The 26,432-nt window shown below is 61.3% G+C and overlaps 1 protein-coding gene across 4 annotated transcripts in view; it reads right to left on the bottom strand.

Annotated features, from left to right (window-relative positions):
* ADGRG1 (adhesion G protein-coupled receptor G1) overlaps positions 1 to 25,429 on the bottom strand; it is a 40,338-nt gene extending 14,909 nt beyond the window's left edge. The window contains exon 1 of one of the 4 annotated variants that reach the window (XM_058527899.1): positions 25,360 to 25,429. Coding sequence is in view for 1 of the 4 variants with exons in the window: in XM_058527897.1 (XP_058383880.1) it covers positions 2,656 to 2,793 (138 nt within the window). In the remaining 3 variants the exon portion in view is untranslated. Of the gene's footprint in view, positions 1 to 2,655; positions 2,946 to 17,281; positions 17,447 to 25,359 lie in introns of those variants that run through there. The other 3 variants (XM_058527898.1, XM_058527901.1, XM_058527897.1) reach the window with 3 other exon arrangements.
* Positions 25,430 to 26,432: the final 1,003 nt, after the last annotated feature.

Here is a 26,432-nt window from a genome sequence, read left to right as displayed (position 1 = left end):
GCAATCATCTGCCACAAGCCAGACGAAGGGAAGTCTGGCAGTCTGTGGGCACATGAGAAGTCTGAGTTTGAGAGAAATCAAGGAGGGCTTCCAAGAAGAGGTGGCTTTTGCACAGACTATTTGAGGGCAGCATTAAAGCGGGGCGTGGTGCAGGCAGGAGCTCATTGCCTCCTTCCTGGGCCGGGCCTTCCTCGGACTAACCTGGCCCCTGAAGCTAGAGCAAGTCTCCTATGTCCCCCCATGTGTAATGGAACCCCACTTTCTCAGACCTCGTCAGTCCAATCATAGGTCAGTGGGGCTCGTCGTCCTGCCCTGGTGGCTTCACAGGACCCCCCTGAAGAAGGATGTGAAAGTGTTTTAGGGACTGTGGCTGTTTCCTAGGCTGTGATTTTTATGGTTTCACTCTGTGTCCTCTCTGAGCATTTTGGCTGCTCTTGAAACTGCCTGCTGCCACCGCAGACCAGCAGAAGGAAACCCAGCATCCAGGGAGAGGAGCACGTCCCTCCTTTCCTTCTCCTTTCTACCAGTCCCTGTTGCTGTCTACTTCTGATCCCCAACCCAAGTGTCACCTCCTCCAGGCTGCCCTCCTCACTGTGGCCACTGTTCCATCCTTGTGAGCTTGTAGCTCACAGATCATTTTGAAAATTTGGCCCCAATTCCCCATTTTATAGCATTTAGATTCGAGGCCCAGAGAGGGCCAATGACTTCCTGACATCACACAGCAAGCCAGGATGGAGCTGGCTGGAAGCCGCGTGTGGCCCGCTGACCTTCACGGTGAGCTACCACTGCCGGCAGACAAGGCGCCAGGACGGGGCAGACCATCCGCTTCACAGCAGTCCTCCTAGATTGACCTTTGGAAGCCAAGGAAGCCGAGACGGGGAGTGAGCTCCCTGCCATTGGAGGGGCATCGGCAAAGCTTATGAGGTACCGTGGAAGGGATTCAGACAAAGACAAGGGGCCGACTGCACGACCCTGACACGGTGACCCTGACACCTCCCGGCTCATCCCCACTCCACGCTGGCTGTTCGAACACTCACACAACTCTGTCCCCATCGACATTCTGAGGGGAGGGGCTGCCTGGCTTCCTTTATCCCGCTCTTAGTCAGTGGAGTGGACTTGGGGGCCAGACTGCCTGGGTTCAAATCCCAGTTCCCCCACTCACTAGCTGTGTGTCCTTGGGCTAGTTACTCACCCTCTCTGGGCCTCACTTTCCTTATCTGTAAATAGGAATAAAAACCGAGCCTACTTCAAGGGCCATGGTGAGGATTAGATGGACTGACACCTGTAAAGGACTTAGCACAGGGCCATGCACGCAGTGGGCACCGCAGGTTCAGCTAACTATCTCTGTAAACTTCCTGACCAGCTCATGCCTGCCCCTAACGCAACCCCCTGGGCCTGTCACAGGCTCCTACTCCTCCGCCTTTCCCCCACCCTCCAGGCCCCCCTCGCGGCCCCCACGGCCAGCTCACCCTCCAGAGCACCTTGCCGGGAAATGCTTGGAGCATGAAACTTCCTTTGCGGGACTGCAGGGGGAAGACTGAAGCCCCACCCGGAAACCTTCCCTCCTCGCGGCCTGGACCTGAGGCTGGCCGCAGAGCCCTCCTAAAGGGCGAGAGGGCTGGGCTGGGGACACGGAGAGGATTCCAAACCCGATCGGGCAGGGGCAGGGCACTGTCCTGCTGGGACACTTGGCTCTACCCCCACTGCCCATCTCACCACGCCCTCCCCTGCCCCCTGTACACACACCCGCCACCCCACTCAGAGGGCGCAGCCAGCATCCATGACAGGCCTCCAGCAGGGCTGCAGAAGGCCAGCCAGGAAGGAGGGGGCTCTGCGCTCTGGAGCCTGAACCCCGGAACCGGGGGCCTATGTGTGAGCCTCCGCACGGACCACACAGACAGAACCTGTCCCCGGTCTCGGGAGCCGTGGACTCGCAGAGCTGGACAGGCCTCAGCCGTCAGGCGCTCTTAGAACCTGCCACTGGCCCGCAGGCCAGACCCTTGTCTAACCTCACACAGCACAGGGCCAGAGCCGGGGAGTCGCCGAGAGGGGGATTCGAGAAACAGCACCATAATCACGGCAGCAGCCCCACCAACACTCTCACGTGAAATCCTCACAGCCACCCTGTGAGCCCGGCTCTACTGTTTTGCCATGTTACAGATCAGGAAACTGAGGCTGGGGAAGGGCATCTGTTCCAAGATGACCACGAGTGGAGGCAAGACACAGACCTGGGACCCACCCTAAGATCGCCCCGCAGAGCTGGAGCCAGCAAAGGTCCCAGAGATGCACGCTCCCCTGGCTTTGAGAGACCCCCAAAGAAGAAAAGCATGGGGGGCAGCCAAGACCACAGGCGGTGCAGACTTTCCAGCCTGGGAGACAGGGCTCGAAGGCCAAGGCCCCCAGGGGAGCCCTCCCAGCTCCCCTTCCGGAGCAGCCACCCCTGACCTCGGGCCTTCCGTAAACACACACGGAGAACAGAACAGTCCGGCCCTGCTTGACACAATGGGGGCCACCATCACGGGGTCCCCAAGGATCCAGGCAGAGCGGAGGGCAGCCAGGGCTTGTCTAAGCCTGGGCTCCCCCCGCCCCTCCCAGGACCGCTAGGCCCAGGAGAAGGGCTCTAGCTCAGCTAGGCCCAGCCCTGCCCATCCTCACCGTGTGGGACCTGGGACAGGGGAAGGGGCAGGAGACCCGCAGGCTCACTTTCTCCCCCCGGGCCTGAGTCACTTCCTCTGCCGTTCCTGTGTAGCCACGAGTCACCGCTGGCCCAGTCCAGGCTCCTGGAAAACCCATTTCCTCGGAGGATGGAGGTGGAGGTTGAGCGGACGGGCCCCGGGCAGCTCGGGGGTCAGTCCTTCCCGGGCAGGCGCCTCTCCAGGAAGACACCGGGACCGGTCCCCTCTCCTTTCCTTCTCCTTCCCCTGACGCAGTGTGAACCACAAACGCATCCACCCCGCCCCCAGACTGTCCCTCCTCCTGGAACGCCTTCTCCGTCCCGGTGACAGCCCAGCTCATCTTTTCAGACCCAGTGAAGACACTCTCTCCCCAGGAAGCGTTACCTCACTGCTCATCCCCCATCAGAATTAACCTCCGTGTTCCTGGGGGCAGGACCACGGCCCACACTCGACCCTACATGCCCCACTCCGTTCCCACAAGAGTTCACGTCAGAGGTGCCCAAACCCGCCCGTGGGTCAGAACCACCCCAGGGAGTCGGCCAAAATGCAGATTCCCAGGCCCGCACACGGAGGGTAGGACGCAGCAGGTCCGGGGTGGGGCTCAGGAGTGAGTCTGCCTGTAACGAGCGTCCCACTGACTGACGCTCTTCGGGCTTGGGAACCCCTGGGTCACAAGCCCGGGATGATACCAGTAGCCCTGTTTTACAAAGAGTCAGAGACGGGTGGGGACTGGCCCCAGGCCACTCGGCTGGTAAGTGCCAGGGCCTGGACTGGGCGAGGGCAGCGTGTCCCAGCGGCGCCCCTTCTCCACCCGGTGGCGAGGACGTGTTGTGTTCCTCTGGTTCACTGGCGTTAGCAGGGCCGGGAACCTGGAAGGGGGCTCCCAGAGGACAGCCAGGAGACGGAGGGTGCGGGTGGAGGGAGGGAGCCCAGGAGAGAGGGAGCCCCCGTGGGGCTTCGGGCACCAGCCTTGTCTTGCCTCCTGGAGGAGAGGACCCAGCTCAGCTGTCCTGCTCCAGCTGCTCTCCAGTGGGGGCGGCGGGGGGCGGGGGCAGCATCGAGCTGCTGGCTACCCCCTGAGCCCTGGGCAGAGGGCCTTAGGAAGGACAGGTTTGGCCCAGGAGTGGGACAAGGAGAGAGGTGGGCGAGCACAAAACCTTGTGAGTGTAAGCGAGTGTGTGTGCACGTGTGTGTATATGTGTGTGCGTGTGTGTGTGTGTGTGTGTGTGTGTGTGTGTGTGTGCCCTGCATGCACGTGTACACAGGGAGCAAGGCCAAGAAAGCGAAAGAAGGCTGGGAGGCGGGCAGGTTAGCTCCTGGGGGAGGAACAGGGAGGCGGCTCCGGCAGATCTCACAGGCTGGGGAAGGCTCGTTAGAACAGAACAGGGCACAGCGGGTCCTGCAGGTGTTTCCTTCATGGGGGGGTGGTCCCTAGAGGACCCTCCACCAGCTGTTTCCAAACTATTTTATAAAAGTCGATCTTACTTAGAAACACCATGTCCCCAACAAATCAAAGGAGGTGCCCCCATCAGACACGAGTGGGACCTGGGGCCACAGCCCACCCCCAGCCCAGCCCCCCAGACCCTCGGCAGGGCCCGCGGCTCCTGGGAGCACAGGCTGCAGATGCTGAGCCACTCCTCCTCCTTCTGTTCCTGCTCTAGTGGGTGATGGGGCCCAAGCCAGGTGACCACAGAGCCCCCCCCAGGAAGGGTGTTCTGGCATGGCTGGGGGAAGCAGAGTGACTTCAGGTTTCAGGAATTTTTCTACAATAAAGGAGAATAAAAATTAAGCTAGCTGCCTGCGCCCAGAGGCTGGCAGATGCCCAGGCCCTGCCTGCTCGCTGCCCCGCTGAGTCCCACATTTTCCCTCCAGACTCTGGGGGGCTGCCCCTGCCAGCACAGGCCCCAGGTCCCCACAACTTCTGGTCCAGCCCAGCCTTGGGCCCCGGCTGCCCGTGCATGCCCAGACGGCCCTGCCCTGTGGGAGAGCGAGAAGGGGAGAGTGGGGGGAACGGCCCGCCCAGGTGAAAGGACTGAGTCCTCCTGAGGGCCAGTTCCCAGAGCCTCCGCCCTGCAGCCTGCAGTGTGGGGACCAGAGCGTCTGCCAGAGAGGCAACCATATAGTCACCCACCCAGAGACGAGCCTGGGCTGGCTGTGCCCACCCCCGGCCTCTGCCCACACTGGCCCTGCTCCCTGGGGGCCAGCCTTGGGACATGTCTGTGGAGGTCCCGATGCCCTGGGCCTGAGGCCTCCTCGTTCTCACCCAACTGCACGGCGCCTGGCAGAACACACATGGTGAGTGGGAGCAAACACGTCCCTGCACAGTGGAAGGACCCGGAATCCAAGAAGAGGAGGGGGTGACAGCTCCCATCCAGCAAGTCTTCAGTCTGAGCCTGCGGTCGTGAAGAGCACTGTCCCCAAATTAGCATTCAGTCCTCACCACACACAAGTCGTGAAGCAAATGCAATTATCGTCCCCACTTTAAAGACAAGGAAACCGAAGTCCAGAGAGGTCAAGTGATGCCCAAGATCACGCAGCAAGTAAGTAGCCACACCAGGGCTCACACCAAGTCTGCCCAAGCTCAAAGCCCATGCTTTTAGCCCTTGTGGTCTCCGGAGTCCCTTCCCTCCTCGGGGACCGTCTTCCTGACTTTACCATAAGGTAACTTGCCAGAGCACTTCCTAAGAAGCACTAGTTCCCAAGTTAGGGAAACACCGCAGGCCCTACTTGGTCTGGTGTATTAGATAGCAAAGGCTCTGATAAGTCCTGCAGGAAGAAAATTCAGAGTTTCGCTGGGCTTCGTTTACCAGCCCAATGTGACGGTTCATCCTTTTTTGCATGGACACCTGTTACCAACATGAAAAGCAAGCTCCCAGAAGGCACCACACAGATAAGAAGCTTGTCAGCATTCTCCCTCCCAGCCCCCCTCCCCTCCCCTCTGCGCTGTCCCAGAGGCCATTAGCCAGTGTGAGACGAGCTGCAGGAGCCACTTAGGCCGTGCTGGTCCCCAGGACAACTCATCACCATCCTTGACACTTCCAGGCGAGAGGCCCCCCAGGAGCCTGGGGTGTATTCGGCCCCATCCACCCCGCCTCAGCCAGCAGCGCCAGCTCTGGGGGAAAGGGCACTGCCAGCCCTGCCCCCAGGTTGGCCACTCATTAAAGCCAGCCACAGCCAGCTGGGCCCTCAGCCTTGCACCAAACCGGCCTTGCACCAAACCCTGAGACACTTAGAATGTTGGTCTTGAGAGGGAGGGAGGGAGAGAGAGAGAGAGAAAGAGAGAGAGAGAGGGAAGATGCAAGATCTTTTAGGAGCTGAGAATCAAATCTTAGAATTTTAGAGTGGGTTGAGGAGACCCAGAACCGAAGGGAGGAGACGGGAGGAAGAAGGGTCCCAGATCTGTTTCCGTCCAGGGTGGGGCTCTGGCACTGGGGTTTCTCACGAGCAGTCCAGGGCCTCTGGTGCCAGCCCTGCTCAGCTCCGCGCTCCTGGGGCGGTCTGCACCCACGGCCAAGTGTCCTCCCCGGCCCTCTCCCGGGAGCCGGGAGCCGCCGAGGCTGGACTCCAGGACCCCAGGGCACACACCAGCCAGCACCTGCTCGGGGAATGCAGAGTGGGGGTGGCAGGAGTGAGACACACGAAGTTCAGAACTAGCTCTGTGGCTAACTGGCCCTGGGAACTTTGGGCCAGCCTGTCCCTCTCTGGGCCTCAGTTTCCTCCTCTGCAGAGTGGGTGACTGATCCCTGTCCCCGCCTGCCTTCTCCGCAGCCCAGGGCCTCGGGATGCTCCCAGGGAAGGGCAGGGCTTACCTCCAGCTGGCAGCAAGGGGCAAAGAGGGCGCTGGGCCGTCTCCTCCTCCTGGCCAGCCTCTCTTCCCCCTCAAACTGCAGGTGGCCCTCAGCTGTCTGGCTGAGTTCCCCCTTCCGCATCCGTGTTGCCACACTGCCCAAGGCCGGGTCTACCAGCTCAGCCCAGGCACCTCCCTGCTCAGTTTTCAGGGCTGCAGTTCGGCCACTCCGGGCCTGGCAGAACACCCATCTTTGGAGCGCGGGACCCTCTGCATGCCCAAGGGCAGCCACCAGCCCTCCCTTTCTCTTTTCCTCCTCCAGGTCCCAGAACCCTGGCTGAGGGGCGGAGGGACACACAGCCAGGTGTCCTCCTACACGAGGGCTGGGGCCAGGGCAAGGCTGAGCCGCCAGCCCCTCCAGGGAAGGGCAGTGGAGGCACAGACCAGGACCCCAGCCCAGCCCACTGAGCACACAGCACAGCGTCACCGGGTCCCCCACCGCTGTTTGCACACCCCCATGGGTGGGATGCTCACCACCTCCAGTAACGCAGCCAACGTTAACTAAGCTCTTTGAAAATGCAAGACTTGATTCTAAGCTCTTTACACAAACTAATACATTTAATCCTCCCCAAAACCTTCTAAGACAAGCACCATCATGCCCATTTAACAAAGACAGAAACTGAAGCCCGGAAGGAAGGTCGAGTGACCTGGGGGAGACCACATGGGTAGCGGTAGCGAGTGGTGGAGACTGAGAGCCGACCTCAGGGCCCGGATCTAGAACTCACTGTCTTGGTTTCACGACCTCGTTTCGCCCTGACCTTACCTGACTATTAGAAAGGGCTTCTCTTTAAAAGTGACAGTAAAACGTGCTTCAAAAACTATGTTTCCATGACATTAGCTGAACACCCTCTGCCGGAGGGTGTTGGTCCTGGTGCTGTCAGAATGGCCCAGGTGACCCCCGATCCCAGCTCTAGATCCAGCCTCTGCAGGCCCTGGACACGGCGTCCCAGCCCTCCTCAGAGGCTTGTCTTTGACCAGGGGATGCATCCCAGAGACCAAAAATAGTTTTTAGGTGGAGTATGACTGAGGGGAGGGTGTGGGGTGTGGGGTGTGGGGTTCTCACCCCAACCACTTCCTTGTCTTTGTGGAGGCTGCTGTCGATTTAATTGACCAATTCCCCTTAGAATAACACCTACGACTCCCAGGGTCCCTAGTGCCACTCCAGCCCCATCTAGCCCCACCCATCAGCTACACTATCCATGTTGGGGAGAAGGGGGGTGGAGGGAAGAGGGGGAGGAGGGAAGAGGGGGAGGAGAGAGAGGGTGGGGGATGGAGGGGGAGGAGGATGGAGGGAAGAGGGAGAGGAGAAGGGGAGGAGGGGGATGGAGAGGGAGGGGGAGGATGGAGAGAAGAAGGAGAGGAGAAAGAGGAGGGGTGGGGGATGGAGGGGGAGGAGGATGGAGGGAAGAGGGAGAGGAGAGAGAGGGGGGAGGGGGATGGAGGGGGAGGAGGGTGGAGGGAAGAGGGAGAGGAGAGGGGGGGAGGGGGATGGAGGGGGAGGGGGATGGGGGGGAGGGGGATGGAGGGGGAGGGGGATGGAGGGGGAGGAGGGTGGAGGGAAGAGGGAGAGGAGAGGGGGGAGGGGGATGGAGGGGGAGGGGGATGGAGGGGGAGGAGGGTGGAGGGAAGAGGGAGAGGAGAGAGGGGGGAGGGGGATGGAGGGGGAGGAGGGTGGAGGGAAGAGGGAGAGGAGAGAGGGGGGAGGGAGATGGAGGGGGAGGAGGGTGGAGGGAAGAGGGAGAGGAGAGGGGGGGGAGGGCGATGGAGGGGGAGGAGGGTGGAGGGAAGAGGGAGAGGAGAGAGAGGGGGAGGGGGATGGAGGGGGAGGAGGGTGGAGGGAAGAGGGAGAGGAGAGAGGGGGGAGGGGGATGGAGGGGGAGGAGGACGGAGGGAAGAGGGAGAGGAGAGAGAGGGGGGAGGGGGATGGAGGGGGAGGAGAGTGGAGGGAAGAAGAGGAGAAAGGGGGGGATGGGGATGGAGGGGGAGGGGAGGATGAAGAATGGAAAGGGGAGAGGGGCTGGGAAGTGGGGCGAGGTGGGGTGGGAGGAGAGGGGAGCAGGGCCAGGAGTGAGGGGACGGAGGGGCAGAAGCGTACCTGGACTGCTTCGCGGCATCAACTGGACCGTAAGGACGGAGAGAGCGTGAATGAAGGAGCGAGGGGCTCGCCTGTTTGTGGGCTGCAGCTGGCTGGGGTGTTGGGTCAGTCAAGAGGCCAGAGGGGTCTTTGAAGCTGAGCCGCCCCAGCCCCCGCCCCCTCACTTCACTGGAGCTTCAGACAAAGGGGGCAGCCAGGGAAGATGGGCTGCCAGCCCGCCAGCCCGCCAGCCCGAGAGAAGGGGCGCAGGTGACAGCAGCCCCTGGCAACCGTTGCCCTGGCAACTGTTGGCAGCTGCGGGGACTACGTCACTGCCAGGCTCCGACCCAGCACAGCGCAGGCCCCCTAACTTGTCCCCTGCCCAAGTCCCCCGACTCGGATGCCGGCCCGGCCAGGCAGGGAGCTGGCAGGAGAATGGCAGGGTTAGGACGGCAGGTTGTGGGGAGCACTGGGGGACACCTGCCTAAGTTTGTCAATATTGACTTTAAAACCAAATCTTTTTAGAACCCAGTGGAGGCTACTGCTGTGATCAAAAATGCCTATTGTCAGCTGTGTTTGCCCCTAGATGCTGCCAGCTTGTGGCTTGGCCTCAACTCAGGCTAGACACTCCTCTAATCCTCACCATTGGCTTCCACAAGCACAGAATGTGCACCATACTCCCCTGGAAGCGTCTTAGGGGGCCACCTCCTCCAGGAAGCCTTCCCAGATTGCCACATCCTACCAGGAATCTTCCTTCTGAGTTAGCCCTGGGGCTGCGGGTTCTGCCTGGCTTTCTTCCAGAGCTCCCTGGGGATCGAGAGCAGGTCAGACTCTCCTTTCTGTGCCCCAGAGTAAGTACCAGTCTGGAGGGAGGAGAACAGAGGCAAAGCTTCTGAAACCCCTGCTATGTGCTGGGCACTACCCAGGGCATTTTAGAGATCCATTTCCACCCCCCTGTGAGGTTAGCCCTGTTGAACCCATCTTACAGATGGGGAAACAGAGGCTCAGGGAGGAGATATGACTTTCTCAAGGCCACATAGCTGGTAAGAGAGGGGGGTGGAATTCAAACCAAGATCTCCTCTGATACATGAAGACAATACGACCAAATGTCCATCGGATGCTTGACTAGTCCTGGCCCCCATCCTGTGCACATCTGAACTCTATTTAATCACCTCCAGTGACAGGGAGCTCACCTCCTACCCAAGAGGGCACATCTCTTTGACCTCTAAAAAGCCCCACTGAATCAAAAGGAAAAGAACATCAGAGCCGTGGGTTGGCCTCCTCCCATGTGCCAGACAGGGCACAGCAGAGAACCAGAGCGGGCGCCCCCGCTGAGGCCTGCGGCTGCAGACCAGCAGCAGAGCAGGAGACAGGATGGGGTTGCTCAGGGAGCTAAGGGCCCGGGGTCTCAGCCAAGCAGCTACGAGCACTTTCCCAGAGCAAGTGGGGAACCTCCTTGGCGATCACATTCCAAGGGGCTGGAGGGGCTTTGGGCCGGCTTGTGGCAGAGCCCACGGGAAAGGCAGCAGAGGCTGGGGCCGTGGGGATGGTGTGCCCGTGCGCCCCACACCTCCCCCACACGGATGGACCAGAGCCAGGAGCGGCTTCAGTCAGGAGGCGGCTATTGTCTCGCTGCTGCCGGCCCAGAGCTGTGTCCCATTCAGGCCCTATTTTTGGCCCCCGGAGGAAGAGGAAAAGAAAGCAAAGAAAGGAGTTGCTGTTCTCGTGGAACCTTCGCCCGGAAAGGATTCCAGGGCCTGCTGGGCCAGAGAAGCCAGTCCCTGCTGGACCAAAAGACCTTGCGGTTAAAAGGAGCCAGCAGGGGGCTGTGGTTGAGGGGAGCCAGAGCAGGAGACAGATGGGAGCCCCCGGCCTTTTACACACACTTGGCGCTCACTAACTGCAGCCACAAGCGGAGAAACAGAGTCAGAGCATCCTGGCCCCACCCGCAGTGGCTAAGCACAGAATAGTAAGAATGCCGACAGCAGCTCATAGCTTGTCGCTCCCCAGAGCCGGGTCTCCCCAAAGAGATGGGCATCCTCACGTAACACCCCCAACACTCCTGGCCGGAGCGGAGGTGGGCACAAAAGTGATGGGGCTCGTTTCATAGGTCGGCTAAGCGAGGCTCAGGGAGCAGCCTGAAGGCCATCATCTCGAGCTAGTGACCCCACCCACTCCCTCCACCCCACCCTCCTTGTTCCCCAAATCCAGCGTGCTAGCCTTCTTTCTGTCCTCAGGGAGGGGACACGTGGGTCCTAGAGGCTCGCAGCCCAGGAGCAGGGGCCAGGCCCCTTCACCCCTACGCCCCCATCATGCCTAGACAGCAGTTACTGGTGTAACTGGCTCCCCAACTCTGGGTCCCCAAACCCCGGTGGGGGGGCAGAGGCGGGACTCCAGGGGGTGCTGGCTGACCTCCACCACAGCTGGCGATGGGTGCTGCCCCCAGGCCCAGGTCCCCTGCCCCAATCCAGGCACCAGGACCCGGGGATGCTTGGCTCCCAGAGGAGGAGCTGGAGGGTAGACTCTGCCCCTCTGGTCCGGGTGTGTGCGTAGGTGACAGGGCCCCGAGAGGGTGCAGCAGGCACGGTCACGGGCATAGGATAAGCACAGCTTTGAGAAAACCACAGGAGGATTCCTTCCGCCCTGCCCACTGCCCACGGCTCTCGCCGCAAGGCCATGTTACGTGGAGGTGCGTGGGAGGGGGAATACCCCTACCCAGGGGAGGGACAGCAAGGGGCAGCATCAGCTCCCTGATGATTTGAGAGGTGGGTGTTCCCTTCCCCAACTCCTCCATCAGCACCCCCGCCTCACAGCAGTCCCGTTTCCCTGACACCCTCCCGCCCTCTGTGCCCCCTCCAGCTCACTGAGGAGGCTGGCCGGAGCCCCTGGAGATGCAGTGGACAGCACTCTCGGTGGAAGTTCAGGCCTGGTGACAGGCAAGGCTACGGAGATGGTTTCTAGGTGGAGGCGCCACCTGCCCACAGACGTCGCCTGATGCTGCCAGAATGACCGACACACTGCTTAGGGACTTGATGGGAGAACATGAGAACTGGGTGCCTCTCCTTCCCAGGGCTGGAAGGAGCTGCGAAGAACCCCACATGATGCCCAAGTTCCCTCTACACCTTCCCTGCCAAACTTAAACACCTGTAGGGACAGGGAACTCAGTACCTCAGTTGGGAACACCATCTGCGGTGCCGTGGGAAAAGGTCCAGGCCCCAAGGCAGGAGACTACCTCTGACTGGCCCGGGGACCTGGGACCTGCTTCCTCATCTGGGAAATGTGGATCAAGATGCAAATCTCCAAGGGCAAGAGCACCCAAGACTCAATGAGGGTCTTTGTAGGCAGTGAGGCATATGAACCAGGGGTGGGGGGTTGGGTTATGAGTCACTCCAGGGGGTTGCCACACGCCCGGATGGTGACACAGCCAGAGGAGCGGTGGGCAGAGGGCACCAGGCCGAGCATGACTCAGCCACCCAGCCGGCCCCTGGGGTTCGCTGCTCGCATTTGTCACCATCAAGGCAGGTGGGTCTGGGCAATTGTCCCCTGCCACAGGGTCAGAGACCCAGGGTGCGCACCACAGAGCCACACCCTGAGGGCCAGACTCAGTCAGGGACCCAGAACGGGTTGGCCACCTAGGGGCCAAGGGAACTGAGCCCAGCAGAGAAGTAAGCACAGAGTGCTGCCCCAGAAAGCCAGCCCAGCTCGAACCCAGGCCTCCCCTGCAGGCCGAGGACTGCGGCCAAGCCAAGCAGGCCTTGGGTCTCAGGGAGCAGGAGGGACCCCCAGTCTTGGACAGCTCCTCAGGCCAGCAGATCAACACCCCATTGGACGGGAGTGTCCAAGGGGCAGCTCTCAGGGGCCTGGGGCCTTTCCCAGTGACATCAGGATGGGGCTAATGCTCCAGGATAAACTCACTGCTTCTCCCTAAGAGAAAGGCCAGGTGGGGCCCCAGAACAGAGGCAATGACAACATCAGTTATGGTGTGCCAGGCACTGTACTCAGCACTTAGGATTTCACGGCTCACTTAACCCTCTCAAGGTGCCATTACCATCCTCATTTTTAAAGATGAGGAAACCGAGGCACAGAGAGGCTTATACACCTGTCCAAGTTCACACAGCTGACGGAGCTGGGACAGAACCAGGCAGCTCCAGAGCCCCCCACCTTGTGTTGCCTCTCCCAGGGGGACAGCTGAGCTGGGCAATGGAGGAACAAAGGTCCAGGACAGCTGGGGACGGGGTCTACTGCCCGTGGGCCCCTACAGCGTGTGGCTGCCTCAGTTAATCCCCTCAGGGTCTCATTTAGAGATCAGAGATTCATGCATCTTCAGCCCCATTTTACAGCCTAAATAATGAGGCTTAGAGAAATTCAGTGGCTTGCTCAAGGTCGCTTTTCAAGGATTTGAACCTAGTTCTAACTCAACCACCACATGATCCCGAAGACAAAGCCTTCAGCGAGGTTTGAGGAAAACCTGTTAGAGCCCCACATTGTGTGAAGTACCCACTTTGCAGCCATTTGTTGCCCCAAGTTCCAGCAACAACCCAGCCAGGGGGTGGCACTGTCATCTTTGTGTATAGGTAAGGACGCTGAGGTCTAGGAGGATCGCGACCTTGGGCAGCAGGATATGGGCCCTGAAGACCCCCACTTTCCCACGTGGGCCCAGAGTGACAGGCCAGGGCTCTGGGAGGAAGGCAGAGGTCTGAGGACGGAGGAGGGCTCTGAGAGTTGGGGAGGCAGCTCTAGTCTCTTATCGTTGCTTGTTTTGGAGTTTTATGTGGCCCTGAGCCTGGGGAGCCACGCCGGAGCCATTAGCTGCAGAACCGATCGCCTTTCAGGGGCCGGGAGCTGGGCTGGCTCCCAGACAGTGCCGCCCCACCCCAGGCCATCTCCCTCTAACGCGGAGGCCTGTCCACCGGTGCCCGGAAGCTCTACCAGCTCCGCCGGGGCTCAGTTTTCATCTCTGCCTGCCTGGAACTGCCAAGCACACCATTCACCGCCTGAACCGGAGCCAACGCCAGCCCAAGAGCCTGACGCCCACCGCACTGGCCTCCTCGCGAAAGGACAAGTCAGGCTGGGGGTGGGGATGGGTCCTGCCAGTGCCCAGGTGGCTCCAGCTCCCCCGGGGGGTAAAGAGACAGGAAGAAGTCCCCCAAGTTATTACAAGTTATCTCTGGGCCTCAGTGCACCCATTCGCCCAATGGGGAGATCATGACAAAGGTTAACATTTATACGGGCATTACGTTAGATAACATGATGTGGACCAGGCACTGTTCTAAATGCTTCACTACAGTAATCCCTTCATCCTCACAACAGCCCCCTGACATAGACACTGTCATCATCCACTTTTTCCAGATGAGGAAACTGAGGCAGACGCCCACATTCACACAACCAGAGAGGAACAAGGGCAGGGTTCTCCCCAAGGAAGTGGCCACGCCATCTCTGTGGTCCTGTTGCCCCAGAGGAGCGTGGGCTTGGCAGCAGCAGGGATGGGGTTTGAGACAAGGGCACCCTCCTGCGCCTCAGTGTCCCCACCTCTGCAGTGGGCTCTGCAGGAGCACCTGCTCACGGGAATGAAGGCATGTGCAAGGCGCCGAGCCCAGGGCCCCAGAGTCTGATGGCCGGGAGGGTCCAGGGTGGTTCCGGCGCAGGCCGAGCCGCCAGGGGACCAGGGAGAGCTTGGGGCTTGAGGGGCCTGCGGAGGTGGCTCAGCCCACCTGTGCCAGGGCAGCCGGCACCGGGCAGGGGTCAGAAACAGTGTCCCAATCTCCTCCCCCACCCGTGGACGCTCTCCCTAGCAGCCCAGGCCTGACCCCAGAATCTGCGGGCTCCCCGAGGGCCTCCAGGAACTCCAGATGGGGCGCGAGGACCAGACTGGTGGAGGGCAAGTTCTCAGCCAGGGCCCTGCCCGCCCGGTTTGAGAGGCCCCTTCTTGCCAGCCCTGCCCCGCCCCCACATGCCATCTGCCGGGTCCCTGGGGTCCCGGGCCCTCTGGCGGCTGGTGTGCTCACGTGATGCCCCATCTGCTGTGAGTCAGACAGTGGGGACCACAGGGCCCCCCCTGGATGGGGTTGGGGGTGCTGAGCCTGCTCAAGCTCTGGTTCAGGAGGAGGAGGCGGCACTGGGGTTTGGGGCTGTGTTTGCACGTTTCCCCCACGCCCCCACGTGCACCCCTGACATTCCTACTGCCTCCGCTGTGCCCTCCCTCAGAACCCTGCTCCCGACCCTTCAGCCCCGCCACGTGGAAGCCCACCTGCAGCCCCAAAAGGGTCGCAGCCCCCACCACCCACACGCGGCTCCGGCTGAGGATGAAGTGACCTGGGGCCCAACTCAGCTGGAGCACAGTCCCTGCGGCCCCCTTCATGGCTGTGCCCCGTGCCCCATCTTTGTCACACCAGGCCCTGCTAGGAAGGCCGTCCTCACAACACAGGCCCTGCCACGGCTCCGCTGCCTCCTTCACCCACCGGCCCTTCGACTGGGTGGCCACCTCCCCTTCTGCCCCATAGCCATGAAATTGCCCTCCAAGCATGAGCCTCGAGCCCCATAGCCGGGGCCCGGGGCAGCCTGGCCAGCCCCGCATCACCAACCCTGCCCTCTCCCTCCTGCTAGGGTGATAGCCGGGGCACCCAGCCCCACCCGGCACCTCCTGGCCTGGCTGCTGGCTGCAGCGCTGCCCATGTCCTCCTGCCATCCCCTTCTCTGCAGAGCAGATGGGGACCTGCCGGCCTGGCACTCCAGGCCCCATAAAATGACCCATGCCAGGTCTCCGGTACCATCGCCTGCCCCATTCCCCGCTCTCCCCAAGCTCTCCTCATTCCCAAACCTTTTCCCACGCAGTTTCCTCTGCCTGAACGCCCCCACCAATCCTCATACACACGCTGCAAACCCTTCTCCCCTCTCCACCGGTCCCCAAGCCCAGCCTCAATGCGCTCCACAGAGCCTTCCACTTCCTCCCAGGCCAGAAAGTTCTCTCCCACTACTAGCAAGCTTATCTCACTCCTCAGCCTCAGACCTTAACTGTCTTGTTTGTTTGTGTCCCTGACAGATGGGGGTGCCCCAGCTGGGCTGACTGGCCCCCGCCCCATGGCCCAGGGCTCTAAGACCAGCAACAACAGTGCAGGCCGCCTAGTACAGCCTCTCCCCACAGACCACGCCTGGAGTGGTGTCCTCCACGACCTGGCGCCCTTGGAGCCAAGCCCCAGCACCATGGGAGACAGGGCAGCTATTATTACACACACACCCATTTAGCAGCTCGGGCAACTGAGGCCCAGGGAGAGAGGCCAGGCGAGGGGGCCACAGTGCTGCCATGGCTGAGCTGGGTCTCTATCTCAGATCCCTGGAGTCTCTGCAGCAAAGCGGGGTCAGGTGTGGCCCCAAGAGCTAGCCCCACTTCTAGACATTGGCAAGAAGACTCCACAGGACCCCTGGCCTGGGATCTGGGGAACAAACTCTGCAGCTGGCAGCTCTCACTGACTGGAGACGCTCCTTCCCACTCAGTCTCCAATTCCAAGGAATTAATCCTCTGCCCTCAGGCACCCACGGTGAGGGAGCAGGGGCCTTGGCTCTGGGTCTGGACCACCCACGCATTCTAAGACCCCTTATCTGTCTCATTCATGGCCACATTCCCCATCCCTAAGACAGTACCAGCACACAATAGGCGATCAATAAATGTTTATATGAATAACCTCCTTGGTCCTCTGGAGCCACAAAGGATATTCCTACCCACCCCACCTACCCCAGACCAGAGCTGCTCCAGGCAGAGTGGGAGGGGGGGTAGGATGGGAGGGGCCGTACCTCACCTCATGCCTCCCTGACTCTCCTCGGGAAAATGAGCACCAGCCCCCTCCTGCGGGGCCATGGGAGATCCCAACTTGGCACCACAGGAAGGAGGCTGGCTGGGGAGGAGGGCACAACCGGAACCAGTGGTTCCCCCAGATGGGACGGGGGGGCTGATGTGGTAGCCCCCCCACAGGAAGGCCATATCAGCTCCAAGCAGATGGGAGCCCGGAGGTCTGGTGGTTGGCGGGCAGGGGGCTCTCCAGCTCTCAGTCTCTGCTTCCACATCTATCCGCCCCGGTTCCTAAAACATTCTCTCGCCCCAGGTCCCCCGTGTTCAGACCCCATGGCCAGGACCATCTTCTCCCGAAGGTGGCCTGTGTGATGAAGAGCCAGATTGCCCCTGACCCTCTTAGGGGCCCCCACCCAGCCCGGGGGCAGCTGCAGGTAAAGCCACCCTCAAGAGCCCTGCACCCAGCCCCCTGCGGCAGCCTCTCCTCCAGAGCTGGACCCTGGTTCTGCATCCCCAGATTGTTATGTGACCCTGAGTAAGCTACCCACCTCTCAGAGCCTCGGTTCTCCCATCTGTGCAGAGGGAGCAGGAGCGGACGGTTATCTCAGAGCCTGGAGAGCAGACCCCAGCTTGCTGGCCCCAGCAACTCTGAGCCTCAGTTTCCCCAGCTAACAAACGACTAGTGGCTCTGAGAGGTTCTGTCCTCTCGGCCCCGTCCTCTTCCCAGGCATCTCCCTGTCCATCCACCCCCAACTCTAGAGACGGCGCACAGCATTGCTCCTGTGGGCTAGCTCCCACCAAGACACCAAGAGCATCAACACCCCTTCCATCAGCACCTCTACCCTCTGCCACTCGCACTCCCTACCCCCCTCCCTCCTGCTGTCACGCCCCTGATCTGGTACCTGGTGCTGGCTGGAAGGTCCTGCGTGGGGCCAGGCAGCTGAACTGCCTTTCAAGATCCACCTCCAAGGCTCGACCCGTGGTCTCCGCTGCTGCCAGGCGAGCTGGTGAGCGTGGGAGGCTCCCAGCCACCGCCTGCCGCAGAGCCAGGCGGGCAGCCAGTGCGGAGCCGGGGGAGGTGCCAGGGTGTGTTTGGTGGGGGGACGCCCCCTCCTGCCCCAGCAGGGCTCCTCCCTCCTCCTTAGCCCTGCTGGGGATGACGGGACCATACGTGAGTCACGGACCTCCCAGAGGGGGGTGGGAGGGGCCGGGGCTGAGAGAGCTGAGGTGGTGACCCGGGGGGTGCCCGTGACTCAGCGCTGGGCAGGGGGGCACCTCAGCCTCACCCGCATCCAGGCAGACAGGTGCCAGGCTTCACGGACGGACGGCAGTCTGGGATAACTCAGCCTCCTCGCCCTCCATCTGTCGCTTTCCCAGGGCTCTTCTCCCCAAAGTTCCCGCGGAGAGGCCAGGGTTGCTACGGCAACAGGCCTCTCTGATGCTGCCCCCCCACCCCAGGCGACAACTGCCCCTTCCTGAAGGAGAGTCCAGCCTCCTTGGCAGGAGACAGGAGCCGGCGCTGACCGGCAGAGCGGAAGGCACGCCGGGAAAGGGGGTGTCAAGCAGCCTGGCGCGCAGCCAGCCAGGCCATGCACGGCTGGCCGCCCGACCTTGAGTCCTCCCCAAGCTCACGGAGTCGTCCCAGCAAGGGGACCCATCTCAACACTGCCCAAGCACACACGGTGTCGACATTCCAAGACTCAGGGTCTGGATTCCGAGACCCCAGGGACTTCGGGAAATAGACTCCCTTAGTCCCTCTGCTGGGCCAAAGGGGAAACTGAGGCCCAGGTGAGGAACCATTTCTGGTGGCTGCAAAAGCTCAGAAAGAGAAATCTGGAAGTGGGCCGATGCCCTCATCCCCTTCCTGGCCACTGGCCTCTGTCAGCAGCTCCCCCCACTGCGAAGGTTCAGGCCACTCTGGGAGTCGGGGGGCTTCAGACGGATCCTGGGCCACCCTGCGGATTGGGCACTCCCCGCCTTCCTTCACCCCTACAATGTGGGTAAGTCCCAAGTCACAGTGCTGTAAGGATTTCACAACATGATGAGGGTGAGTGATGACAGCAACAACGACAGTAATAATAATGATGATGACATTTACTGACCATTTGCTACATTCCAGACTCTTCCCTCACGCCATCGCCATAGTGCCACAAGACGGTGGCGAGCAGGAAAACGTTGCTCAGACCAGTGCCTGGCACTCCATAAGCCCTCAATCAATATTCACTGTGAATGTGACAAAGAAGGGAGAGCACGAGGCAGGGAAATGAAGCTCAGAGAAGGGAATTAACTTGCCCGAGGTCACACAGGTGTGAAGTGGTGGAGCTGGGACGGAGGCCCAGGCAGTCCGGCTTCACACTGGCTCCCCTGAGCACTCATAAATGCAGTCTCCCCAGACCTCTGGAGCGGGGCTGGACACAGCGGATGCTCAGGGCACTGTAAGTCCCTTCTCTCTCGCAGGGATCCTCATCCTAAAAGACGGGGCCTGGAAAAGTCACAGAGGCAGCATGAATGAAGCTTTTGAGGTAGCCCACGAGGCAGGGGTTGCCACAGGTGATGTATACCCGTCACCTCCCGCATGAATCAAGCCACAGGGAGAGGAAGGGCAATAAGGCCAGCCAGGGCAGCGCAGGGAGGCCCCCAGGCCAGAGCTTCCAGAAAGCAGAGCTGTGCTTCTGAAGCCGTCAGCCCCGCTGTCCAGGCTGTGGCTGATGCCCACAGCAGACGGGCATTGTGGGCACTTGGTTCTTGTCTGACCCGCTGCTCCCTCCTGGGCTGCAGTGGGCACTCCCTCACTGCCAGAGCAGAAGGGGCCGGCCCCCACTAGGGGCCAGGAAACAAGAGAGTGGAAGTGAGTTATCCAGGAAAGGATGGGGAGTCACTTACATGCCCTGTCCCTGGGGCAAGTCACCACCTCTAAGCCTCAGTTTCCCCAAGCTCTGCCCTTCAGGGCCAGGCTGGCTGGCAGCTGGGGCAGCCTCAGCTGTTCCCAGGGTCCAGGCTAGCAGGGCAGCAGTAACCCCCAACACACACACCACAGAGGGGAGAGGGAGCTGGAGGCGCCACTCTCTCTGCGGTGGCAGGGGCCCGCTGAGCAGGACGCCCGAGCAAGGGCCGAGAAGCCAGGAGCCAGCTGCCACCCTGACCACACAGGAAAGGCCTGTGGGGTGGCCTGGCCAGGGCAGATGTTGGCTTGCCAGGCTCTGCCTGCCCTCTCACCATCAGGCTTCTCACAGACCTACTATGTGCTGGGCACCAGGCCAGGCTCCTGGGCCAGGGTGGGGAGCCAGCCCCAGCTCCGAGTCTGGCTGGGGAGACGAGCCTGGCTCACATTGGGGCGATTCTAAGGAATCAGTTCTCGGCACCGCAGAGCTCCCAGAGGGCTCTGGGCGTCAAAGGAGAGAAACCAAATAAATTATTATTAATCACAATACTATCTCTTATTAGCGCTAATAACAGGACTGATAATAGCTGCTCGTCCGGAAGGTTCATTGTGTAAGACACTCTGCCTTATGTGGATCATTCTCATTTCATCCTCTCAACCCGGTGGGCTGGGTCCCCCTGGTATGTTAGAGACTCAAAGTAACCCAGCCAAGGCCGTACAGCTGGTCTGTGGCTGGGCCCCCAGATGTGTGGGCTCCAACCAGGCACCTACCAGGTGTCAGGCCCTGGCCAGGGTCTTCATATTCATCATCCCCTTGGGCTCTCACGACAGTCGCTGTCCCCACTGCACAGAAGAGGGAGCAAGGTAGAGAGAGGGCGAGGGGCTTGTTGAACCACGGGTTGAACCATGTATTGGCCCCAGAGCCCCAAATGGGTCTTAAAGGAGGGGTTTCAATAAACAGAGACCAGTGGGAAGGCCATTCGGTAGAGGGAACAGCATCAACAGAGGTGGAGAGGCGGGACATGGGAGCGTGCTTGGAAGGAAGTGGGATCTAATTAGGGCAGTAGGGGCAGATTCTGGAAGGTTTTGAAAGCATGGAATTTGATGAGGTTTCGTCAAAGGCACCAGGAAGCCAGGGAGGGTGTTTAGGAGGGAGGGGTGTGGTCAGCATTCAAACTGTGGTCCACACACCTACAGCACAGCCCGGGAACTTGGAAATCCGGCGTCTCAGGTGTGCCCCATACCTGCTGGATGAGAAGATGTATTGGAACTGGATGCCCAGGTGATTCCAGTGTTTGTTAAAGCAGCAGAAACCCTGGTCTAGCCTGGAGGGGCTTGTCCCAGCACTGGTGGAGAAGGAGGGGTGAGGGATCGAGGGGAGGCCAGGGTCCAGCCAGGGCACTGGGGAAGACAGAGGCAGAGGGAGGGGTTGCGGAGGAGACTTTGGTCCAAGAAACCAGAAGCAGGGCTAGGACCTTGACCTCACGTGTGAGAGGGGAGATATCAGAAGCTGCCCTGCAGTGTGGCGGGTGCAGGGTGGCGTATAGATCTGGGAGGCAGGGAAGAGGACCCAGTGGAATGGGGGTGCCCCTGTAACATGTAGGGGAAGCTTCCAACAGGCAGCTGGAAACACATTGCTGGGGCTCAGGGGTGAAAGGCTGGTGTCTCCCAAGCCCAGAGAAGGTCATGTGTATTACTGGCTGGTGACAGTAGCCAGGGATGGGGTGGGACTGCAGAAAGGCCTTCGTGTTACCAGACAGAGGAGAATGGGCAATGCTGCCGCCCAGAGGTTGGAAGCCCAGACTCTGGGCTCTGGCCAACTGGCTTCTGCTCCTGGCTCTGCCAGCTGGGTGACTCAGGAAGCGTCTCTCTAGCCATCCACCCTCTCACCTGTCACATGGGGACAATAACAGCACCACCAACAATAACAAATGAGGCCACAGATGTAAATCTCCCAGCCCAGGCACTAATGAGCACCCAGATGTATTTGCGACAGCTTTATTGTGCAGAGCAGCCGGCAAAGGAGACAGAGATGGGGCAGTCAGGGAGGTGGGAAGAGATCTGCGAGAACGTGTGGACCCCAGGACGGGGATAAGGGGACGGGAGATCCATGGTGCCTACTGTGAAGAGACCTGGGCATCTCCATCTCTGACCCTCCAGTCGGGACAGTGTGAGCCAGCCTTGCAAACAGTGAAGAGCTGCGCCCACCTGTGGGAAGAGCCACAGGTAACCGCTGCCTGCCTGGAGGTGGGTTTTTATTGGATAAAAGCAGTTCAAGTCCAGGCCTCTCCCATTGCAAGCTGAGTGGCCTTGTCAATCACTGAGCACCATGCCATACGGTAGGTGCTCAGTAAATATTGGCCAATGTCATTATGATTATCATCATGTCAGCACAAATGCCAAAGGCCCAGCACTCCACAGTCTGCAAAGCCCTTTCATGTCCAGTATCTCCTATACAAAACGGTGTTGGTTGTTCCCATTTAGCAGAGGTGGAAACTGAGGCTCAGAGAGAGAGCCTTCCCAAAGCCTCATAGCACATCTGCAGCAGAGCTAGGACGTGAACACAAGTCCTGTAACCCAGACTACGTGCTTTGCAGCCAATGCTCCCAGCTACCTCCCTGTTTATTCCCGTGGGAAAGCCTCCTGGCCACAGGCGCAGGGGCAGCCGCAGCCCCATGATAAGGCCATCTCCCGTCACACTCACCCCGGGGCTGGCAGGGGTGGCGTTATGCATGTGACTCAGCCGCCCTCACAAAGGGAGCTGTGTGCCCCGTGCCCTAGGTCTGCCTCCCCCACCCACCGCACGGGCCCCAGCTGGAGAAGGAGCCGGGGGCCTGACATCTCCAGGACGTGGAGCGAGCAAGGTAAAATGGCGCAAGTCTAAGGTGGATTCAAGCCCAGGCTTGCGTGCAAGAGGTGGGGGCCGCTCCAAGGACGGAGGACAGGCCAGGCGAACAGGAGGGCAGAGAGCGCCCAGGTCCAGGCCTGTTCTCCGAGACCTTATTTGGAGCTCCAAGGACAGACTCAACTCGTCTGGCTCTCGGGTGGATCCCAGGCAGGTGCCCCACCCCCGTCTACCTGCATCAGGTTTCAAAAGCACTGGGGCTTGTGGTCAGGGGAAAGACACTCCCCGGATGCGGCCAGGCCCTTGTGTCCACACCTGTCCCCAGCTCTGACCTCGCTCCACCCCTTCCCCTGAAGGTTTCAGACTCAGAGCCCACGCACCCCTATGGGGCACTGACTATGTGCCAAGTGACTTGCATTTTCTCCCACAACCCTGCCAAGGAGGCCTTGCCCCTTCTGCCGGAGGAGGGGATTGAGGCTCAGAGAGGGAGGGGGGCCAGCCCAAGGTCACAGAGGATTCGAGCCAGGACCTGACTTCAAGGCTCGTTTCCTCCCCCAGTACCCCCTTCCCAGTTCCAGTGGCATCTTGACCACATGCCAGCAAGAAGTGGCCTTGGGCTCAGCCCAGACAGGCCGGCAGACAGACATCCCCCTCGCCACGGTCACCTTGTTCCTGTCCTGCTGGGAGCAGTCTGCTGCAGAACGTAGGTCCTTAGACACAGTTCAGGCTGGCTGAGCCTCCCGGGGCCACCCTTGCCGACCTCCGTGAGGCGGGCACGCCTGGGTGCCCAGCTCCCTGAGATGGAAGGTAGACAGGGCGACCGCCCCCTCTTCCTGGGCATGACGGAATGTCTGACCTCAGCCCAGCCCCCAGGCGTACTCGGCGGGTGGGTTGGATCCACCCAGCACAGGCCCAGAAGGTCATCCTGGCCACATTGCTGCCTCCCAGCCTTCAGGAGCCTCTGAGCCCAGGGCGAGGATGGGCCCACCGAGGATGGGCCACGAGCCCTCTCCCCAGCCCACTCCCACGCCGGCCAGCCTGGACCTCTCTCGCCATGGGAAGCAGGTGCGGGGCCAGGCATCTAGGCCAGGGTCCCCAGGTGAGGCCCTAGCCACCTGTACATGTCAGGGCCCCCCTTTGCAGCTCAGGGGTTGGAGCTGGGGGTGCTGGGTAGTGGCTTCTCACTAGGCCTCTGGAGCCAGAAGTGCAGCCCCTCCTGGGGGTGTGATGGCTGGGAGGACTGCTCTTCCCAAAGGGATCCTCGGCACCCTGCTCAGGCCTGGGGGACACCCAGAGATGGGGAGACTCCTAACCGCCCCTCCCCCACCTCGACCCCTCCCAGCATTGCCCCAAAGTCCTTCAAAGAGCCCAGCACGGGACCTGGCAGCACGCTGGCCCAGATCGGAGCTTCCTGTGCCTCGGTATTGCAGGTGTGAAATGGAGACACCAGGCCTGTCTCGAAGGCAGAGCAATGACAGGGCTGTCACTATCCTAGGCTCTTCCCTGAAATGCAAATTACCCCAGCAAGAGGAGCACAAGAGGCTTCTGATTCCTCCATAGGAGCCTCCCTCTCTGGACAAGGGGGCCCAGACTGGCCATGCCAGCTGCTGCTGATGTCACCACAGTTGTGCCTCTTCTGTCAGCTGCTCGCTGGGCCCTGGCCTGTGAGGTTTGGGTGGCAGCTGCTCAGACACCCAACGTTTAGGCCAGGTGCCTCTGGTCGGCCAGTGAGGCATCGTGCCTCCCATGCCAAGGGAGGCAAATGAGGCACAGAGAGGTTTAGTGACTACCCACAAGGCAGCACAGCAGTGTGCAAAGATGGCAGGACTTGCTTCATCTTGAGAGGGACAGTGTGCCATGTCACTTGACTGCCATAGGGTCCCCAGGGCCGAGGATCTCGACTTTGACCTCCCCGTGTGCCCCACCCCTACTCCCACACACATACCCATCGGTGCCCAGCACAAAAACTGTGTTAAGGTGTTGGCTGCAGGAGACCCACTGGGGGAGTCATAAAGAGGGTGCCTCAGTTTCCTCACCTGGAAACCAGGGCTGCCCCCACTTCTCTTTCAGTAAAATGAAGAGCTGGAGTTGGATGTTCTTTGTGGAAAAATCACGGAGTGCCTAGCCCCCTGCCCTGGGAGACACTGCCCAATGCTGCCTCTGCCCCTGCAGCCAGGTAGCCCCCGGGGTCTCCCCCTAAGTGCTGGGGCACAGATGGCTCAGGAGGCGTAATGGAGCAACGATGACAGCCAACCATTAGTGGGGAGGCCTAATTAACAGAAGAAACATGGGGGGCCCATATCGCTACCCACACGGCCCAGGGAGCCGAGGTGGTAGGGGCAGAGCTGGCCAGGCGCCAGGCCCCCTCCCAACCCCGGCCACCCACCTCTGCCTGGCTGACAAGTGGGGCCAGGAGACGGAGTTTGCTGGAGGGGCTGCGGGGAGGGAAGGGTCTGCTGCTCCCGTCTCTTTTCAGACCACTGCCTGCCCACCTCTCTCGGGTGCAGATGGGAACAGCCCAGAGGAGGGAGGCCTGGCATCCTCCAGATGGCTCCCCCAACCTGGTGTGTCCTTGGCCACCATTTGGGAGTCTCGTCACAGAGGCCTGGCCCAGAGGTAGGGAGCAGCCGGTCGGGGAGCAATGTGACCTTCACCTCCCGCTTCTCGAAGCCAAGGTGGGGAGGCCTGTGCTGCCAGCTGAGGGGGTCGGGGAGAGGCGGAAGGACCCTGTGCTGGCCGATGGGCAGGCCCTATCCCCTCCACTGGCTCACCAGGCGAGACTGCCTTCCTCTTCCTTGTCAAAAGCCAAACAACCCGGGCCAACCTGCTCCCAAACCGGTTTCCCTGGACTCCCAGGAGGAAGTGTGCTCCTGCACGGGGGAAGCAGGCCGGGGCAAGGGGGCCTGCCTCCTGCCTCCCCATCCAAGCACCGGGGTCCACAGCCTCACCCTGGCCCTCCGCCTTCTGCAGTCTCCTCCTCTGAGCACAGAGCGCACCCCACGCCCTGCCAGCTGCCCTGTGCCCGGATGACCACCACTGAGCACGCGCAGCCCTCACTCGGAGCAGCAAGGGGCAACCCGGCCACAGCCGGGGCCTCCAGACCTGCCTGGAACCCTGGGTAGGCCCAGGCCAGGCCTCACACGTGCCCCTATTGAACTAGACCTGGGGGATGGCTGAGGTCAAGGCTGCAGGCTGGAGCCACAGCCCGCTGACCTTTCCTGCCCCGTCCCCCGCCCCGAACAGCAGCTTCTCACCTCCAGGTCTGGGCAGGCCCCGGGCCGGACCCTGCCGATGCTGCCTGCTCCTGTTCCACCGCCTCCCAGGGCTCCCAGGCGCCCAGTCTGAGCTTGTCCGGGCAGGCGGCCCCAGGTGAGGCTCCGCCCGCCCATCTGGCCCCATTTCCGGCTGGCCCTGCACCTGCTGCTGCCACCTCCCTCGCTCATTCCTGGGTTTCCATACAGGGGCTCACCTGGCCCTCGGGGCTGAGTGCCCCCTGCCCCTCACATCAGCTCTCCGTGGGCTTTCGGCACCTCTACCCAGGGCCACATGGGCTGCTGGCCCCCCGTGACCCCTGGGTGAGCCTGGGGGAGGCCCTGAATGTCTCTGAGCCTCAAGGGCCCCCCCAGGGCTGTTGAAGGTGCTGCCCCCTCATATGGAATTACCCATCCTGCAAGCTCCCTCCTGCCTCCTTCCTGAGCTCAGGCCCCACCTGGAGTCTGGGCCTACCCAGACTCACCTACCTGCAATAAAAACAAGCCCACAGCCAGCAGCTGGCTGGAGGCAGGAGGCGAGGGCGGGGTGCAGGAGGATGGGGAGTGCAGGGGACACCGTCCCTGCTCTCAGAACGTCCAGCCTCCCGCAGGACACAAAGCGGGAACTGACACAAAGTGTGGGGGCAGGGGTGGGAGAGAGGAGCTTCTTCCTAGGAGGGGACTGGGGGCCGCTGCTCCAGGTGTTCCCGGTCGATGCGGAGGGGAGCGGTCCAGGCAGGCTCTGCTCCAGCCGAGAGGCCCCCACGGAGGCCCTGGGCACCCCCCTCCCAGCCTCCTCCTGGACCACTGGCCCCCCAGCCCTGCCCACCCAGCCCCTGAACCACCCTTCAGGGCTCACCTGAGACCAGTGGTTCTCCAGGGGGGTCTTGGCAGAGTTCTCACACCCAGGCACCCACTCCCCCAGCTGGTTTCTGATTCCCACCCCTACCCCCAATACCCCCAATATTGAGAACTGAGCCACTACTTTTTCCAAGAAGCATCTAGGCAGTCACTGACTCACTGGACAAAGTCTGTACCCTGCGCCGCCGTGGGCCGGCCCCAGGCCAGGCACTGAG

Source organism: Diceros bicornis, chromosome 32, assembly GCF_020826845.1.
Source record: "Diceros bicornis minor isolate mBicDic1 chromosome 32, mDicBic1.mat.cur, whole genome shotgun sequence".
Classification (NCBI taxonomy): Eukaryota; Metazoa; Chordata; class Mammalia; order Perissodactyla; family Rhinocerotidae; genus Diceros; species Diceros bicornis.
This window is presented reverse-complemented; position numbering and strand designations above follow the sequence as displayed.